The sequence below is a fragment of the Ammodytes marinus genome (genome assembly GCF_949987685.1).
Source record: "Ammodytes marinus genome assembly, chromosome: 15".
Taxonomy (NCBI): Eukaryota; Metazoa; Chordata; class Actinopteri; order Uranoscopiformes; family Ammodytidae; genus Ammodytes; species Ammodytes marinus.
In genome coordinates, this window is record NC_137219.1 from 28,251,746 (window position 1) to 28,270,930 (window position 19,185).

At 41.1% G+C, this 19,185-nt stretch overlaps 1 protein-coding gene across 1 annotated transcript in view; it reads left to right on the forward strand.

The window, feature by feature from the left end:
* atp10d (ATPase phospholipid transporting 10D) overlaps positions 1-19,185 on the forward strand; it is a gene marked incomplete at its 5' end in the record, with an annotated part of 80,731 nt that overhangs the window by 49,895 nt on the left and 11,651 nt on the right. Inside the window, 6 exons of the mRNA XM_080042761.1 lie at positions 6,544-6,728; positions 8,450-8,723; positions 9,441-9,517; positions 11,757-11,882; positions 12,381-12,581; positions 12,767-12,847. Of these exons, the coding sequence (XP_079898887.1) occupies positions 6,544-6,728; positions 8,450-8,723; positions 9,441-9,517; positions 11,757-11,882; positions 12,381-12,581; positions 12,767-12,847 (944 nt within the window). The remainder of the gene's footprint in view (positions 1-6,543; positions 6,729-8,449; positions 8,724-9,440; positions 9,518-11,756; positions 11,883-12,380; positions 12,582-12,766; positions 12,848-19,185) is intronic.

The window sequence follows — 19,185 nt, forward strand, 5'->3', positions numbered from 1 at the left end:
AAAGCTTTCCGTAACCGAGGGTGTTTACCATTCCAAATATAATTTATCATTAAAGAGTCAAGGGCCTGAAAAAAGGATTTGGGGAGAAAGATGGGGAGACATTGGAATAGATATAGGAACTTTGGGAGTAATGTCATTTTAATTGAATTTATTCTACCTATGAGAGAGAAAGCCAGAGGAGACCACTTCGATAATATTTGCTTCGCCTGATCCAATAATTTGAGGAAGTTCGATTTAAATAGGTTTTTAAAATTTCTGGTAAAACATACCCCAAGGTAACTCAGCTGATCTGTCACCATTTTGAGTGGGAGAGCTGTATAATCAAGTTTAAGAGCTTCTTTATTAATCGGAAAGAGTTCGCTCTTACTCAAGTTAAGTTTATAGCCAGAAAACTGACTAAAGACCTCCAACACAGAAAGTGCCTCCGGTAAAGAGGTGGCTGGCTTGGCGACAAACAAAAGTAAGTCATCGGCGTATAATGATACCTTATGTTCAATTCCTCCTCTCCATATCCCCTGAATCTGTTTGTTACCACGAATGGCAATCGCAAGTGGTTCGATTGCAATAGCAAAAAGGAGCAGGCTCAAAGGACAACCCTGCCGGGTCCCACGGTGCAGATCAAAACTACTTGAGTAACGGCTGTTTGTTAATACTGAGGCAGAAGGGCATGCATATAATAATTTAACCCAAGAAGTGAAAACAGGACCCAAACCGAATTTTTCAAGGGTGAAAAACAAATAATTCCATTCTACTCTATCAAATGCTTTTTCAGCATCCATAGAAGCGAGGCATTCTGATTCAATATTTCTGGGGGAATATAAAATGTTCATTAGCCGGCGGATATTATAAAATGATTGGCGTCCCTTTATAAACCCAGTTTGGTCGGGGGATATGATAGAGGGGAGAACATCCTCCAATCTGTGGGCGAGAATTTTAGCAAGTATCTTCACATCTGTATTTAATAGTGAAATTGGTCGGTATGATGCACAATCTAGAGGATCTTTATCCTTTTTTAACAACAGGGAAATACAGGCCTGATAGAACGAAGGCGGGAGTTTACCTGAGTCAAATGAGTCTGAGAATACTGAACATAAAAAAGGCGACAATTCGGCTGAACATTTCTTTAAAAAGTCAGATGGAAGTCCGTCTGGACCAGGAGATTTGCCTGATTGCATAGATGTTATTGCTGCAATAATTTCCCTCTGAGTAATAGGTGCCTCAAGGCTATGTCTCAGGTCTTGAGAAAGCGAAGGCATGTTTAGGTTACTGAAAAAGGTTTCCATCACCGTTGCGTCTACTGTACAATCAGAACTATACAAATTTAGATAGAATGTTTTGAACTTTTCGTTTATCAATTTCTGATCTGATGTTGTACACCCACTGTCTGTCCGTATTCCAGGGATGAGTTGCTTCGCTCTAAATCCGCGCAGTTGATTGGCCAGGAGTTTACCAATCTTGTCACCATGCTCGTAAAAAGTACTTCTGCTCCTAAGCAACTGGTCTGCAACTTGACGAGAGGAAAGAAGGTTGAATTCTGTCTGAAGTTTTAAACGTTCTTTGTAAAGTTCAGATGAAGGTGAATTAGCATATTGTCTGTCTATGTTCAGAATCTGATCAGCAATTTCCGTTTGTTTCTGTTTTGTACACTTATTTTTGTATGCTGCAAATGATATAATTTCACCTCTCAAATAGGCTTTCAGGGCCTCCCAAATTGTTGCATTGGACACATCTGGGGCCTTATTCACAAAACATTTTAAGGCTAAGAGTAGGTCCTAACGTGCTGATTTAGGAGTAACTCTCAAAAATAAGGGGCGTTTCACTCCTAATTTTAGGACTCCTAACTTTTTAAGATAAGTGTAATTCACAAAGCATTTTAGCGCTAAAACTAGCTCCTAAATCTATAAAAAGCTAGGAGTCCTCGAGAGGACTCCTAAGTCACTAAGAGTAAATCACAGACAACCATTTGATGGTGTTTTGGAGAGATTTAATGCTAGTGAGCTTTATAAAAGGTACCTTTAATAGCTGTAAGGGTTTAATGATCTTAGTAAAGCTATATTTAGAAAGTATACATTTATATTTATTATATTTATATAAAAAAACATTTATTAAGTTCCTTTTCCTGCAGTTGCTTTGGGTTTACGATGCCCTGAAAGTTACTGTTGGTGTCACGTTTGGGTTTAATTTCCTACTAGATTAGGCCTATATGTGGCACTTCCCAGCATCTCCTCCGTTCCACAGGTCTGCTACTGTATAGTTGCGCGTCTCGCCTTTTTCCTTCCTCATGCACTTTACGATTTTGCTGGCTGTTGTTTCTAAATTGTGAATTTCCTGGTTTGTCGCTGTCTGACTATTGCTGCATAGTCCACCATTGAGAGAAATACAGTGAGAGTGCATGGCGTGCAGCTGTTCAATGAGGATATTTTTTCCGATTCAAATCATTGTACAATTTTAAATGAATAGACCTACGTGGCGCTATTGTAGGTTAATTGTGAATGTGTGGGAAACCCTGCAGTATCTTGGTTTCATGTTAAATCAGTGTCACTTGTCATTAATTGTATATAAAAACTCTTTACTTTAATACAGCGACACGATATGGATATCTCCCACAGTGTTTCCATCATAAATTCACTCTTAGCTCTCATTCCCTCTCAGCCAATCACTGTGGGCATAGAAGGTATGAACATGACATCATCCATAGCAACAGGGTCAACACCGCCCTCTAGTCTTAGCTAAGGAGTCCCTCCCATTCCTTAGTAAAAGTTGGTCTTATCAGCTTTGTGAATAGGTTTTAAGAAATTACTCCTTACTAAGAACTTTTAGTGCTCCTTAGGAGTACTCTTAGCGCTAAGATAAAATGTTTTGTGAATACGGCCCCTGGTGTTTTATTTATACTCAAAAAAGTGTTAATATGTGTAGAGATGTGTGAAAGAAAACTCATCTGTGAGCAACAATGGATCCAGTCTCCACTGCCTTCTTGTATACTCAACGTCAGAGAAAGCCAGTTGAAGGAGCAGAGGAGCGTGATCTGAGATCACAATATTTTCATAACTGCATGACTTTAGGTCTGACATCAATGAATTATCAACAAAAAATAATCAATTCGGGTGTAAGTATGGTGGATATGTGAAAAGAATGAATATTCTCTTCCTGTGGGGTATAAAAACCTGTATGGATCAGAGAGGCTATAATCAGCAAGGAATGATTTGATATAACCTGCAGATCTGCTAAGAGTGGCAGGTTTGGGGGAAGAGCGATCTAAGACTGGATCTAGATAACAATTAAAATCCCTACCAAGAATAAGAGAATGGGAATTGAGATCGGGGAGTTGAGAAAAAAATCTCTTAAAGAATTCTACATCATCAACGTTAGGCGCGTAGACGTTGGCCAAGATGACTGACTTATTGTAAAGTTTGCCTGAAACAATAATAAAACGTCCATTTTTATCTGATATAATGTTTGAGGACTCAAAAGGAATATTACTATCAATAAGGATAGCTGTGCCCCTAGCCTTACCCCTGAAATTAGAATGAAAAAATTGTCAAAAAAAAGGAAAACATAAATAACTGAAAACATAGCAGGTGATGGCTTATCAGCTAAACCCCCAGTTAACACCAACCCATCCCACCCAGAACCCAGAGCCAGCCCAAGCCTTCAGGGGGCCCTAAGCGAAATATGATTAGGGGGGCCCCTCTCCATGTTAGCGCCGCTGAAACTATAGATCTTTGTTAAATATCATTCACACACCCAGTGTTTTCCGCTAGTGCCTCCACTGTGCGGCTGTGCGAAAATATTAGACAGCCGAGATTCAGACCCTCCTAGGGGGGTCCAGGGGTATGCCCCCCCGGGAGATTTTTTTAACCTTTTTAAAGTGAAATGCATGAATCTGGTGCACTTTGAGAGGAAAATTAAGAGGCTAAATCTGAGAAATTTTGTGTGAACAAATAATTTGGAGACACTGGGTCAGATGAATTAGAAGCTATTGAAGAAGGACACATGGATTTTCCATAAAAATATTAATATAAAATAAAATATTATGGGTTGGGCTTGGAGCACTTTTTCTTTTACGGGACATATTTCTCTGTAATATAGTGAATGCATTTAAATGCAGTGTGAGGAACGAAGCAGAAGAACACTGTGCATGGATGTGAACGTGACATGATTAGATAATTTCGGATTTCCTTCCTGATTACATTTTTAGGCTATTAATTATCTAGACCAAAACATTTTATTCCTTTTTTGTATGATAACTCACATTTGCATAGTATGATGTTAATATCAAACACACAAACTAAAAAAAAAAAGAAAAAACATTATTTTTTTTTTTTTAGGGGGCCCCCCAGGCAGTCGTGGGCCCTAAGCGGCCGCTTAGTTCGCTTATGCCTCGGGCCGGCTCTGCCAGAACCCACCCCATATATTGCTCTAAACAACAAACCCCAAAAGACCCGTACTAGTCTCACAACAAACATTCCAAGCTTTAACTTCCTGACCTGTGCTAGCTCCCACCTAGGTCTTGTACAATTCACCCCATAACAGCTAGTAACACTATGAACAATCCAGCAAACTGTCAAAATGACAACACACTAAACAAACATACCATGCTCACCCAACAGATTCAAAATACAAAAAAAAGAAAAAGGCGTGAGTTAGACAAGCTGTCCAAATGGCAAAAAAACAAAAAAAAACAGAGACGCTTATCTAGCCGTTTTAAAATAGAGAATAGATACAAATAAAAAAAGCGAGTGAGTTAGACAATACGTCAAAATGACAAGCAACAAAAATGTCACGCTCACCCAGCTGATTTACTCATTTTAAAAAAGGGAGAAAAAATGCGTGTAGTACCATCAGTCTGAGAGTTTGGCTGGGGATATGAAAAGAGCATTTGTCCACATTTGTATACTCACAGCAGGCAATGGTATTTACTACGGACTCACACCCAATGTAGAGATGTAGTTAGATGCTTCAGAGACGGACCGCAACCACCTTCTCTCTCGCCGCTCTGGAGAGTAATGCGAAGCCGCGCTGATAAAGCTCAGCCATGACCCCCTTGTATTCAGCCCGCTGCTTTAGGACCTCCGCGCTGTAATCCTCGTAGAACCGTAGCTTGTGGCCGTGTTTTTTTTTTTTTACCTTTTTAAAGTGAAATGCATGAATCTGGTGCACTTTGAGAGGAAAGTTAAGAGGCTAAATCTGAGGAATTTTTGTTAATATAGTAAAATGTTAATTTTACTAGGATTTGAAGGTTTTACTGTTTCTTTAGGGTTGCCTTTTAGTTGTAGGCTATGTTTGAGGAGAACATTTGGGAGTTCATGGACGCAATGTTGAAAGAATTGGCAAAATAAATAAACAAAACTGCAAAAGCCTCTTTCGGTATTCGGTTTCGGCCTTTCGGCCAACTGTTTAATTTTATTTGGTTTCCTAGTACGGATATAAGCGCACCTAACACTAAGCCGCTCCTAATTTCGGTACTCCTCCGTTTGGGTACCAGCCGCCTGAAAGGGTGCCGAAAAGGCGGAGCTACACATGCCATCCGTTTATTGGTCGAAAAAATCATTTCCACCGTGTGTAGTCACCTCGGCAAGAGTGAACAGAGTCTTGTGTTTTGGCGAAAATGTGAGCGCAGCATTGTTTATTGTGTGGTGTTTTTTCCTCGTCATTAAATAAATCAGTTGGCTACAGTTGTCCCACTGCTACAATGTCACGTAGCTGCCGCAGCCAGCGCTGTTCGCTCACTGTCTCTATCAGTTGCACCGAGCCGTCTCTGTGCGTTTACGCTCACAACAACACGTGGGGAATAAATAAAGAAGTGGCTGGTTTCACCAAGCAAAAACGAGAGACCGCTGGCTTGACCACAGTTGTCCCACAGCCCGATAGTTTGACCCATATTCTGGCGGCGGCTATCGCAGTCCAGCCTAAACCCCGCCCTACCAGTAAGGGTAGGGTCGGCAGTGGAAACACCACCGAGATTCTTAAAAGTGAGCTGTCCCGCTGTGGACCGCTCCGACCCGACCCGCTCTACTCGGTGGAAACGAGGCTTAAGTTCACTAAACAGGCAGAAAGAAGCATCTCATGTTAGTACTGGTTGCTTTCACCGGTTCAATTGACAAATGTGACCAACACCGGGGCATATAAGTATTTTTTTCTAAATTGATTTGAGGATGTGTATATTTCTCATGGACATCAGATATAGTCATATCATAAGGAACACACTCAAACTGAAAATAAAATCTGTCTGTATGGTCAGAGGTATGCAAAAGTTAGTATTAATTTTAAACATGATACAGATGTCAGATGCTAAAGATTATGGCTAAATTATGTGTGAATAATTATTATGGAGATAATTATCATGTATACAACAACTGTGTTGAACTGGTACTTAGTGTTTGCAGTGCTAATTAGTTTGAACATAATCCAAATCTAACTGTTAATGAGTTACTGAAACAGTGCTGTGTGTGTGTGTGTGTGTGTGTGTGTGTGTGTGTGTGTGTGTGTGTGTGTGTGTGTGTGTGTGTGTGTGTGTGTGTGTGTGTGTGCGTGCGTGCGCAGGTACCACGGGGATTGTAGACAGACTGCAGGAGCAGGTCCCAGAGACCATTGAAGCTATGCAGGGAGCTGGGATCAAAGTATGGGTCCTCACTGGAGACAAAAAGGAGACGGCCATCAACATCGCCTACGCCTGCAAACTACTCCGGCCCAATGATAAACTGCTGACAGCCAGCTGTCCAAGCAAGGTGAGTGTCTCATGGATAGGAGCACTGCTGTTGGACCATACAATTACAAATAATATCAAATATTTGAATAACTGTCGACAGTACCCTTACATGGAAGGTGTGGTTTATGCAGCTACTTATGACTAGGGCTGTGAATCTTATGGAATCCCACGATTCGATTCCGATTCCTGGGGTCACGATTCGATTCAAAATCGATTTCTTGGATCTACTACAGTCCACTGTGTGCTAAGAGGCGTTGTGGCAAATTATGACATGAAAGCAAATTAAAGTCCATGTCTTATCTCTCTTCATTTAAAGCCACTATGAGTAACTTTTAAATATCTTTAAAACAGCCTCATGTTTCCTCTGATAATCATAAATTACAATAACAGCAAACGAGACCATCAGTGCAAAGAAAGACGTTTTTTTATATAGTTTTTATTACTGCATTTGGTCTGGTCGCACACCCAGTCCGATTTTCGGTTTGCGCATGCAGGCTCTATGGTCTCATATTCGTATTGGTCGCAGATTTCAGTGTAGTGCAGCAACGCGATTTGAGAAGCCTATCCCTCCAGGTGAGGGAAGGGGAGCGGGAGCCTTGTTTGAGACAGTTATTTGTCGTCATAATGACTGATAACGGGGTAGAACCATCAAAGAAAAAAAAGAAAATGCGATGAAGAAAAGCTAAAAGGGAGAGTGATAAACGGGTACACAATTTCATGGGAGCGAACTAGACTGCAGTGTTTACTCCTAAATTAATGAGCCATACTAAAACAAAGTTTACTTTGCTTCACCATCATCAGATGATCATTATTCATCTGAAATAGTAATTATTTACAACAACATAAACACATTACCTCATCGTCATCCATACTAACTGCCGTCTCTCGTTTATTCGCTTTCTGTGAGGACACGTAATCTTTCAGCTCCGTGAGAGTGGTTAATGAACATGCATCAACTCATTGCAATCAGGTGTGTGTGGCACTGACTGGCATTAGTTGATGCAGTGTCACTAAACACTCTCGCAAAGCCGAAAAGACACATAAAAGACACTATATTGCGTCCTAATCATTTGACACTCGCACGGCCGGCATGCGCAAGAAAACCGGTTTTCGACAGCTGGCGTCGTAAAAATACTACCGCTTTTGTCCAAAGGGGCCGCCAACCGACAAAGTTACTTGTAGCCACTTTAAGTCTATTTGTATTTGAAGTTTGTAATGCATGTGATTTTAAGGCAAGTCAACATATTTCTTAAAAATAAAAATCTCTTAAAAGAAAATGTTTTAATCGATTTTGGCAAATTATGAAACGCTAGGAATCGCTATTTTTACATTAATAGATTTTTTTCACCACCCCAAATTTTGACATAATAGCAGTGAAGTTTTAACACAAGACTCCTCACTCTGGCCGAAGAGACTGCACACAACTGTTTATTTGTCAAATTGACATGATTCTGTCAATCAATCAGCGGACTGCAGCAAAGCAAATAAATGTGTTCCGAGCCACACCGAACTGAACCGCTCAGTGGAAACAAGGCTGGAGGTGACTGGCCTAGACCAAATTGTTAGCCAAGTAAAATGTTTAGTCAGAAGGAAGGTCACTGGTTTTAGAAATACAAATAAAGACGCATCCTTAAAGGGCCATATTTGTCTACACCCTGCCCGCCCATACGTTGTTGAGGTTTTTCACACGGACCCCAACCCCAACTCTGTCTGACAGTACTCTCCATTCTACTCCTTCAGGACTCTTGTGCAGCGTATCTGGAGGAGCTGAGACTAGCACTGCCGAGTGCTGAGGACAGTACAACAGTGACTGATGGAGAGCAGTCCTCCTCCTCGGTCCTGGTGATAGAAGGCCAGACCCTGGCCTGGGCCCTGCAGGAGGACCTGAGGAGCCTGTTCCTGGAGCTGAGCTGTAGATGTAGGGCAGTCCTCTGCTGCAGGTCCACTCCACTGCAGAAGAGCCAGGTGGTCCGGCTGGTCCGAGACCAGCTGGGAGTCATGACCCTGGCTGTGGGTAAGCACTGAAAATGACTTGGAAGTCTTCTAAGTTATGACATCATAAGGGGGGAGAAATCCGACTGTGGTTTTTGAAAAAAAAAAATCAGAAAGGTGGAGGTGGAGAAAAAGAGAGTTGGTTGTTTTTTTCTCTACAAACAGGAGACCCATATTAAAGGTTCAGTAAGCGGAATGGTCAGTTTAGCTAACTTCCTGTCAGTTACTGCAGTTAGCAGTCCCCTCGCTAGTCCCTACGTCGCCACATTAATGCACTGCGGTCTTCAAGCAGTGAGTTATCTAGCATCATGTCCGATCAATAAGTGTGATAAAACATGATAAACGGGTGCCAGTTTGATTCCCCGAGTCGGGAAAATCTTGCGTGAACTCTACGCATGGTCGAAAGTTGGCGTGGGAATACGCACACTTCTCTGCAAAATTTTTTTCTTTAAATACCAACGTTTGCCACCGCACGTTTGACCGCACATTTCTGTCTGTCTACGCAAGGTTTTTGTGTGCAGCAAGCTTTATGAATGAGGCCCCTGGTCTGTTACCAAATAACGGTTGAGTTAATTATCTCTTGACAATTAAAAACATCAAATTAAACCTCATAATATAATATAGTAATTATATTAAAATAAAATAAAATACTTAAAGCAGGGAATAGAATAGAATATCTTCTATATGATATGCTTTGGAGCGACACAATGAAAGAGTGTTTTTGTTTTTCTTCATGGAGGTGATGGAGCCAATGATGTGAGCATGATTCAGGCTGCTGATGTGGGCATTGGGATCTCCGGTCAGGAGGGCATGCAGGTGAGGACCACTACATTAAGCCTGAAAGAACACACACCATAATCACATTGCTCTTTATAGATGACACTAATAAAAATAATAATGATAAAGGATTCATTTGAGAGCGCCTTTCAAGTCACCCAAGGACACTTTACATGCAAAGATAAAATAGACACAACATTAAATAATATACAAATTTTAAGTAATACACAAAAGAAGAATCAGGCCTAAGAATATTATAATATAATATACTGTGTGTGTATATATATATATATATATATATATATATATATATATATATATATATATTAGAGGTGGGCATAGATTAATTTTTTTAATCTAGATTAATCTAGATTAATTTTGAAATTAATCTAGATTAATCTAGATTAAAATGGCTCATTTGAATTCATTCATAATATGCGTGTGCTCCCTAAATAATGACTCAAAGTAAGTCTTTGAGAACGTGTTTCTCAAGCCAGGTGGCGCATCAGACCAGGGGCTCATCTCCTGTTTCCAACATGCATCACAAACTGCTTGAGGAAGCTGTTCTACTATGATAATTGGTGATGAAAATAAATAATGTTCAACAAGATGTACTTGTGTTTACAAACTGTTTATTCAGTTAAACATGAACTTTGAACTGTAGGCCATAAGAGGTAACGATGAATTGTTTAGGGCTGCAACTAACGATTATTTCAATAATCGATTAATCGGTCGATTATTTTTTCGATTAATCGATGAATCGGATAAAAAAAATAAACATTTGTAAATGCTGCATCTTTATTCAAAAACTGAACATTACTTCAAATTCACAGTGCACACTGAAGTGTCAAAACACCAGGTTATTGCTCCAACGTCCCGGAACTATTAAAAGTAATATTAAATGATAAAAAATTAATAATAAACTTAACTGGGATAACACAAAAAAAAACATACAATGTATGATATACATTTATACAGTATAAGGGATGTCCATGGTAAACCAGTCAACCGATAATATTTTTAACTGGTAAATACTAACGGTTAAAAAAATTAAATCATCTTAATTTCTCTCAGATGACAGGAGAGTTAATTTGTATTGATATTGATACCATTTTCAAGACTCCTTAACGATCCAAGTCTTTATTGATATCAAAATTGATAATTTTCTATTATTTTGTTGAAATAGAACTTGTATTATTGCTTTAATTGCTGATATGATCATAGCTCTAGATAGGACATTAAACAGGTCATAATTCCATTCCATCTTTACTATCTATTTTATCTTGCTGGGAAAACAAGTTTCGCCAAAATCTCAAATTTCTTTTTTTTTGTGTTGCATTTGAACACATCAATCATATTACTGAGCCGGCCTGAACACATCACAGTTGACATGTTTGCTACTTTTTTTAAGCTAACTAGCTTTATATCCTTCCGATTTTAACATGGATTTAAAATCTGGATCACTATTTTTAACTGACGGGACTTTCTACACCGTTCGGTTGTATGATTACTGCCGCTGCATTGAATGACTGTTGATGCGCCGATGCCGATTCTCCGAGCACGTCTGCACACCGTCTGCAGCAGCAGCTGACAGAGTTTTTTTGGACTAGACGGATACTGAGTTGATGGAGTTTTTTTTAACCCAAAGAAAGCAAAGGTACAACACTTTTATATAGGCCTGCAGTCCAGTGTTAGATATGACCAAAATACAAGCTGTGGCCGCTCACACTATAGCTTTCCCGCACGTGAAGCGAGCCTTCACGTGCGGAAGGGGGTTCACCCCGACGGCGAACAGCATCTCCCCTGAGCCGAACAGGAGGTGGAATTAAGAGATTAACGGCGATATTTTTTTTATCGCCCGATAAGAGTTTGGCGTTAACGCAGCCGTTAACGCCGTTATCGGCCCACCACTAATATATATACATATATATAATATAGTATACACATAATATTAATAACATATTATTAGGAAACATTAAAAGCATCAAATTAAATTAAATAAAAAAGATAAGATAGCTTTTCTTAGTACAGCTGTTGATGTAAACTATCCATAACTCTTAACTTTAAAGCTACATAGAATGAAAGCAGGTTATATCCACTTTATTAGTTATATAAGCATATATGTGTGCATCAGCATCTGTTCTATCTTTGTGGTTTTATTTGTCATGAGGAACTAACAGCTAGCCTGTCCACTAGTCTGTGTGTGCGTGTGAAGCAGTGAGAACAAAACTGAGCCTTCTAACCATTGACTGTTGTGATCCTCTTTGCCTATGTCCAGGCTGTGATGTCCAGTGACTTTGCCGTCTCCAGGTTCAAACACCTGGGCAAGCTGCTGCTGGTCCACGGCCACTGGTGTTACTCTCGCCTCGCTAACATGACCCTCTACTTCATCTACAAGAATGTGGTGAGATTTATTCACCCACACTGGATATTTGCTCTGAACAGCCGTTACAACTAAACACTGGCTCTAACACTGGAACAAATGGCATTGAGAGTTATATTATTCACTAAGTCGGACATGCCCGAACACTAACGTTGATGTTGTGTCGAGATTTTTTTAAACCAATCGAACGCAGTGTGACATAATTATGCAAGATTGCTGTTGTTATGTTTAGGATCCTTTTGCTAATAGGTGGAACATCTGAGGAAAAAAAACTACTGTACATTAGCAAAAACACTTGCCTAATATATGTATATTCTAGGGGCATGTACAACAAGCATTGATCTCAAGTAAAGATTTGACCTGATTTAGTTCTAGCTATTATTACTGGTTGTTGCAAGCTCTGAAAAAAAAATATAGAATAATTTATAGATCTTGTAATTAAGATTAAAATCAGACAAACAGACTAAATTGTGAGGAGATGCTAGCTGACTGATCCCTGTCTGGTGGTGCCCCCTGCAGATGTTTGTCAATCTACTGTTCTGGTATCAGTTCTTCTGTGGTTTCTCTGGGAGTGTCATGACCAACTCCTGGGTGCTCATCCTGTTCAACTTGCTCTTCACCTCCGTCCCTCCTCTGATCTACGGAGTCCTGGACCGAGACACACCTGCACACACACTGCTGGCACGGCCTGCGCTCTACCAGGCCTCACATACCTCCAAGGTCAGTGTGTCTTGTGCCTTTTACCATTACTACTGTGTGCTAAACAATGCTATTGCTAACTAATGTATTATTCAGCTTCAGTGATGACTTATAATGTAATGCATACAATGTAAATGACTTAAGCTTGCCCTCTGCCATGCCTGTCAACATTGTGTTTAGGAAGCCTAATGGCTGTTTGTCTGCAGGTCTATGTGTCCTACATGTTCTGGTTCACAGTCCTGGATGCTTTCTACCAAAGCCTTGTCTGCTTCTTCATGCCTTACTTTGTAAGTACAAACCGTCTCATCATTTTGTTTCTGTCAATAATTCCTTAATTTTTTTTCTAGCCTTTTGCTTATCTCTTTCAGTGTGGTGGGTGACCAAGTCATTTAACTTCCAGTTAAAATGTATGGGTGCTGTACTACTGTTGTTTAATGTTTCTCAACCAACACTGCTAGAAACCGTTTCTCTGTTAAAGTAGCTACGAGGAACTTTTAAATATTTCTGAAACATTACAATTGTTCCTCTGATGATCATAATAATAATAATAATACATTTTATTTATATGGCGCTTTTCTCTCACTCAGAGCGCTTTACATAACACAACAATAAACAAACAAAAAGAACATGTAGAGTTGATGGGGCTTGGGTTGGTGGGTGATCTAGGGGTAGGCGGAGCAGAAGAGATGGCATGTAAATAAATGACATGTAATAGCAAACGAGACCATCAGTACAATAGAATGCTATTTTATACCGTTATTATTAATACCTTTGTCATGTGGACTCTCACCCAGGAACAACAGCTGCCGCCGTAAAATCACCACCGCTTTTGTCAAAAGGGGATGCAAGAATGAACAGAAACTGAAAATTACTCTGAGCCACTTTAAGTCTTTACAGCTAATCATATACAGTACAACTCCAGTTCTGAAAAAGTTGGGATGCATGAATCTGGTGCACTTTGAGAGGAGAATATGCACTTAAATCCCATTCAAGGAGTCTTGTGTATTACTAATAGGATAATTGATGCTGACTCTTAAACAAGTTTAACCCTATTAACCGTAGCCCATAAGCTATTTTTGAGATGTTTTGGTTCGCCTGGATTTATTTTCTTATTAAGATTTAATTCATCACCCCTTTAACGCACAGCAGATGAATATGTGAAAAAAAGAAAAAACTTTTTTGTTATTAACATCATATTACGCAAGTGTAAGTTATCATAAAAGCAATACAATGTTTTGGTATAGTTAATCATCTGGGAGGTAATCTGAGGTTAACTGATCACGTCACGTTCATGTCCATGCACAGTGTGTATTGAGTTTGTTTTAAAAAAAAATTTGGAAATGGGGCTGCCCTCAGTTGCCCATGCACTGTGTATAGTCTACAGCCTTTTTCAGCCTCGTCTGTGGAAATAAAGATAGCTGGACAAGAGTTCTTCTGCTTCGTTCCTCTCACTGCATTAAATTTCTCTGTAATATAGTGAATGCATTTACAGTAAATGCATGTATGTCTCGTTAAAGAAAAGGAGTTCCAAGCCCAACCCAGAGGACCCTGCATATTCTATTTGAAATTAATATTTTTATGGAAAATTCATGTCTTTCTTCAATAGCTTCTAATTCATCCGACCCAGTGTCTCCAAATTATTTGTTCACACAAAATTTCTCATATTTAGCCTCCTAATTTTCCTCTCAAAGTGCACCAGATTCATGCATTTCAGTTTAAAAAGGTAAAAAAAAAAACCCGGACCCCCCTAGGAGGGTCAGGATCTCTGCTGGCTACTATTTTCACCCAGCAGGACATTGGAGGCACTAGCGAAAAAACACTGGGAATGACATTTAAAGAGGACCTATTATACTACTTTTCTGGTCTTAATTTCTTGTTTTACACTGCTATAGAGCAACCTGACACGAATCACATCACAAAAAACTATGTAGATTTTCGGGAAGCTCTTTCTCTTATTTTGGCGATCCAGCACGTCCTGTCAACACTTGAGTGTGTGTGCATCGGCCATCTCCGCTCCCTCCGCCTGTGCTTCGGCAATCTCTGCCCCCCCCCCCCCCACCCCCTGCAAACCCCACTCCGTTGTGATTGGTTACCTTCCTTCCGGAACACTTTCAGTGGCGGGAAGCGCGAGCATGGACCTGTAAGGGCGCGAGGCAGACGCGAACAGGGAAGTGACAGCATTACCATACATGGAAACATCCGCGTGGTGACTTCACAAAGTTACATGCGACGTCACGAAGTTACAAAGGGTAGACCGCTTTGAACACGTGACTTCTCGACTGGCTAGAATAGTGTTTAGTGCTCTGCACAGACACCCCAGACGGTCAGCAGGGAATACGTCGAAATGCATGTAAGTCATTATTTGATAATTTAGTATGGTTAAGCATGACTATGAATCATCATAACAACGTTTATAGGTCATAAAAGTCAAAAAGCATCATAGGTCCTCTTTAACAAAACTCAATAATTTGGACAAGTCTGTCTGCCTATCTTTCTAACTCCACTGCACACTCAGTCACTACTATCCACGCTTAAAGGAAGCAGGATTAAACCACTAGATTAAGAGGTTCAAATGTATTTTGAAAAAGCAAAACAAAAACATACTCGGATAAAGATGTTTAGAATGTTTCAAAAATATGTTTAAAATGTGTAAAATAGGAACAGAGTTGTTTAAAATGTGTAAAACAATTAAAAGATCCTTCAAAACACAAATGGATTTATAAAAAATATTTATGGGGGGGGGGGCTCCGCTGAAATTTGTTCTCTGAGGGGGGCTCACTCTCTCACACTTTGAAAACCCCTGTATTATGGAATATAATTTTTTTAGGAATCATGACACAACACCGGTGTAAATTATTTATGACAGTTTACATTGGTAATGAAATGCAAAGCCACCACTGGAAACAAAATGGATGGGCCATCAGCAGGTAGCTAAAGTTAGCTACATAACACATAACCAGATAATGTTAGCATTCATCCTAAAACACAATCAAACATCAATATTTGCATGCTATTTAGCCACATAGATTGGCCTATTTAAAGCCCTTTAGAAAACTGACATATTTGTCATTGATGCAAGTTCATCAATTCATGGCTTACAATCCTGAGCTGTAGAAATTTCAGCAGATATTCCTAGCGGTAAGCTGCGCGAGTGTCCACCCGCTGAGAGCGTGGGCGACGTGCGGATATGACACAGGCTCCGCATGCAGCAAAAACCTTAAAGATCTCCTATTATACTACTTTTCTGGTCTTAATTTCTTGTTCAAAACTGCTATAGAGCAACCTGACACAAATCACATCACAAAAAAACATGTAGATTTTCGGGACACTCTTCCTCTCACCCTAGCGCGCACAGCAGTAACTCTCCACACACTGCTTTGAGCTTCTCCGCCCCCTCCCTCCCTCCTGCAAACCCCACTCCGTTGTGATTGGTTACCTTCCTTCCGGAACAATTTCAGCAGTGCGCGGGCAGATTTGAGAGCAGGAATATGGGGGCATGGCCGGAGCTTGCCTGAGCAGCACGTTACCATACATGGAAAAATCCGGAATCGTGACGACACGATGGCAGGAAATTTGAACCGATTGGAACACGTGATTTCTCGACCGGTTGCCCTAGTGTTTAGCGCTCTGCACAGCCACCCCAGACGGTCAGCAGGGAATACGTCTAAATGCATGGACGTAATTATTACGCTAGTATGGTTAAACATGACTATAAATCATTATAACAACGTTTATAGGTCATACAAGTCGAAAAGTACAATAGGTCCACTTTAACCTTAATTGATATGCAAATGATTTTTATAGCAGCCGCTGCTGTGTGAACCTGGGGGAAACACTGATTTTGTGTCCACCCGGGCTCCAGAGGAAAAGGACCATCCAGATTGTTACCAATACAAAGTTGAAAGGCCTGCGTTTGTGATAGTAGGGGGATGGGTTAGTGCCCATAGCATGGGTAACTTGCACATCTATGAAGGCACCATTAATGCTGAAAAACATACACGTTTTGGACATAGATAGTAAATAATATGGATGTAGCATCCGGGCTGACCTCAGTTATTCACACGGCATCCAATAATCCTGGTTTGTGCGCGTCGCCATTTTGTGAGGGGGGAGGGAGATAGCTGACGTATACCTCCGAGGCAAAGTGAGGGACAACGGGCGGAGAGCTGTCACTCAAGAGATCGCGCCAATACATTTTAACCTCCGATAAAATAAAAACTAGCATGGTCCGAAAAAATTCACCCCCCTCAGGGTTGTCATGGAGATATGACCTAAACATACAGACTAAAATGGTTATGTGGCCCAGGCTGTAAATAGGTTTAATAAGACTTTGAAAACAGCCTGTCTAACAAGTGAGTCAAAGAAAAACTGCTCGGTCTTGGCACCACCCCTAGTGGCACTTTCCGGTTACTACAGTTGTGGTCACTTCCTTATTGGATGCTGGTGAAACTCGCTGAGGTTGGGGCTTGGTTTTGGAGCAACATGCTGCAATCCAGACAACGTCCCTTCATATTTAAGCAAGACAATACCTAGCCACATAGCACGTCTTAATACAGCTTGGCTTCATAGACTGGCCTGTCTGCAGTCCATACCTGTCTCCTATTGAAAGAAAGTGGTGCATTATGAAGCACAACATATCACAATGGAGACCCAGGAATGTTGAGCATCTGAAGTTTATTTAAAGCAAGAATGGGAAATAATGTCAACAATTAATGGTCGCGTTTCCCAGATTCGTTAAGAGCCTCTTTGGAGCTAAGTGCTTCTTTGGAGCGCTCTTAAGAACGCTGTGAAAGAAGAATGCGTTTCCCAGATTCGTTCTTAGCGAAATAAGTTCTTTCACTAAGACGGAAGTGTAAGATGGAGCTGACCCACTCTTTCAACCTTCTTAGCGACCAAATCGTCAGTGATCATGCTGCGGCAGGGAAATTTATTTCCTCCACTTTTCAAAATAATATAACAATGCTCAATGCAGACCACTGGCGCAATAAACATAGAGAAAAAAAATTGTTTTAATGAATTAGACGTTTACGTTTTCCACACACATGTGAGTTTATAGTACTACTACACATACAAAAAGAAACATCAACAACCCTGTGGCATTTCACAGATATCAAAGAAACAGATTTAATTGAACTCAGCTGAACCTCATCCAGAGCGGCTCCACCTGCTATAAAGGCGTTGCCAAAGTCCAGGCGTGTGAAACCATGGCTGCAATACAACACCTTCTCGCTGCGAACTAACAGCCTCACGGTTTACATAAATGCATACGTGCGTCGGCACTTCTCCCCACTGGACGTGCTATCAGACCAGGCTGTCTAGGCAAAGTACCGGCTGCCCCGTGTGGAGATCCAACGGCTGATCACTCTGGTGTCTCCACACATACAGAGCAACCCGCTGCAATTTTGCCTTCAGCCCGGAGATGCAGCTCCTGGCTGCGCTGCGTTTTTAGGAACATATCAACCTCTTCTGAGGTCCAACAACCCCCAGCCCCTACCTCTTCACCACCAGTCACCAAGCACTGACCACTAAACCATAAACCCACAACCACCACATCACCCATATCAACTGTCAGGCCTGAAGGCTGAAATAAATAAACAGAACCAGCAGATGTAGGCTACATGTAACGTCCTGCACACTATGATTATTGCTGCAGTGTCCGGGTGCTTTACCTGAAAGTCTGGCACTGGAATGCTGTTGAAAGGGCGCACAATACACACACGTCATTTACCTACGCTTAGATAAATTACAAATTGCCTGGGACTTTTTGTTTCTAGGTTTGACACCCTCATTTCAATGCAAAATGATCCACACAATACATGGTTGAAAAGAAACCAAAATAGTTTATTGAAACCATATGGGGGAGGGGTTACTCTGCGCTGTCTTTACTGGGCATCTGCATCACCTGCAAAGAAGGGAGATTGATTAGTGAAACCTTCGCACTCTTCCTTTTTGTTTGGTTCTGGAACTCCTGCCACTTCTTCCTCACAGCACGCCAGTCACGCAGGCCACATGGGCTGGAGGGGGACATCTTTTCGGCTATGGCCTGCCTAACACGGTTCTTCACCGTGATGTTCTTTTTGCCCCTTTTTCCCCGAATAAAACTCCCCGGTGCTGCCAGACCTCGTCCACTAAGACGCCCATCTCCTCCGCAGTAAACGATGGTGCCCGCTTGTTTCTTTTGCTGCCGCTTTCTTCCACTCTCACATGTGTGTGCCTGTATCCACGGGGTATATATGCGCTAATGGGCTTGATTACTACTTGGATACACTTGTTGCCACACACACACCCACACACCCCCACACAAACACGATACATGAGTAGCCTAATTCCACCTGTGTGGGGGAGACCACGGGGCGCTGTGTGTGACTTATGCGCTGATAAAGAGGTGGGTGATCGATTTGCCTGGCATCGATTTATTCAGTTTCAGCACGACCGCGGTGGACAGCTCCCACTAAGAACCTTCTTTCGTTTCATCTTACGCGTTCTCCAAAGAAGGCACTTAAGAAGCCATCTGGGAAACACCCGTATCTTAGCGCTCCTTCTTAGGCAAACCCTTCTTTCGACCCTTCTTTGGTCCCAAAGAACGATCGAATCTGGGAAACGCGGCCAATGTCCTCAGTTCCCA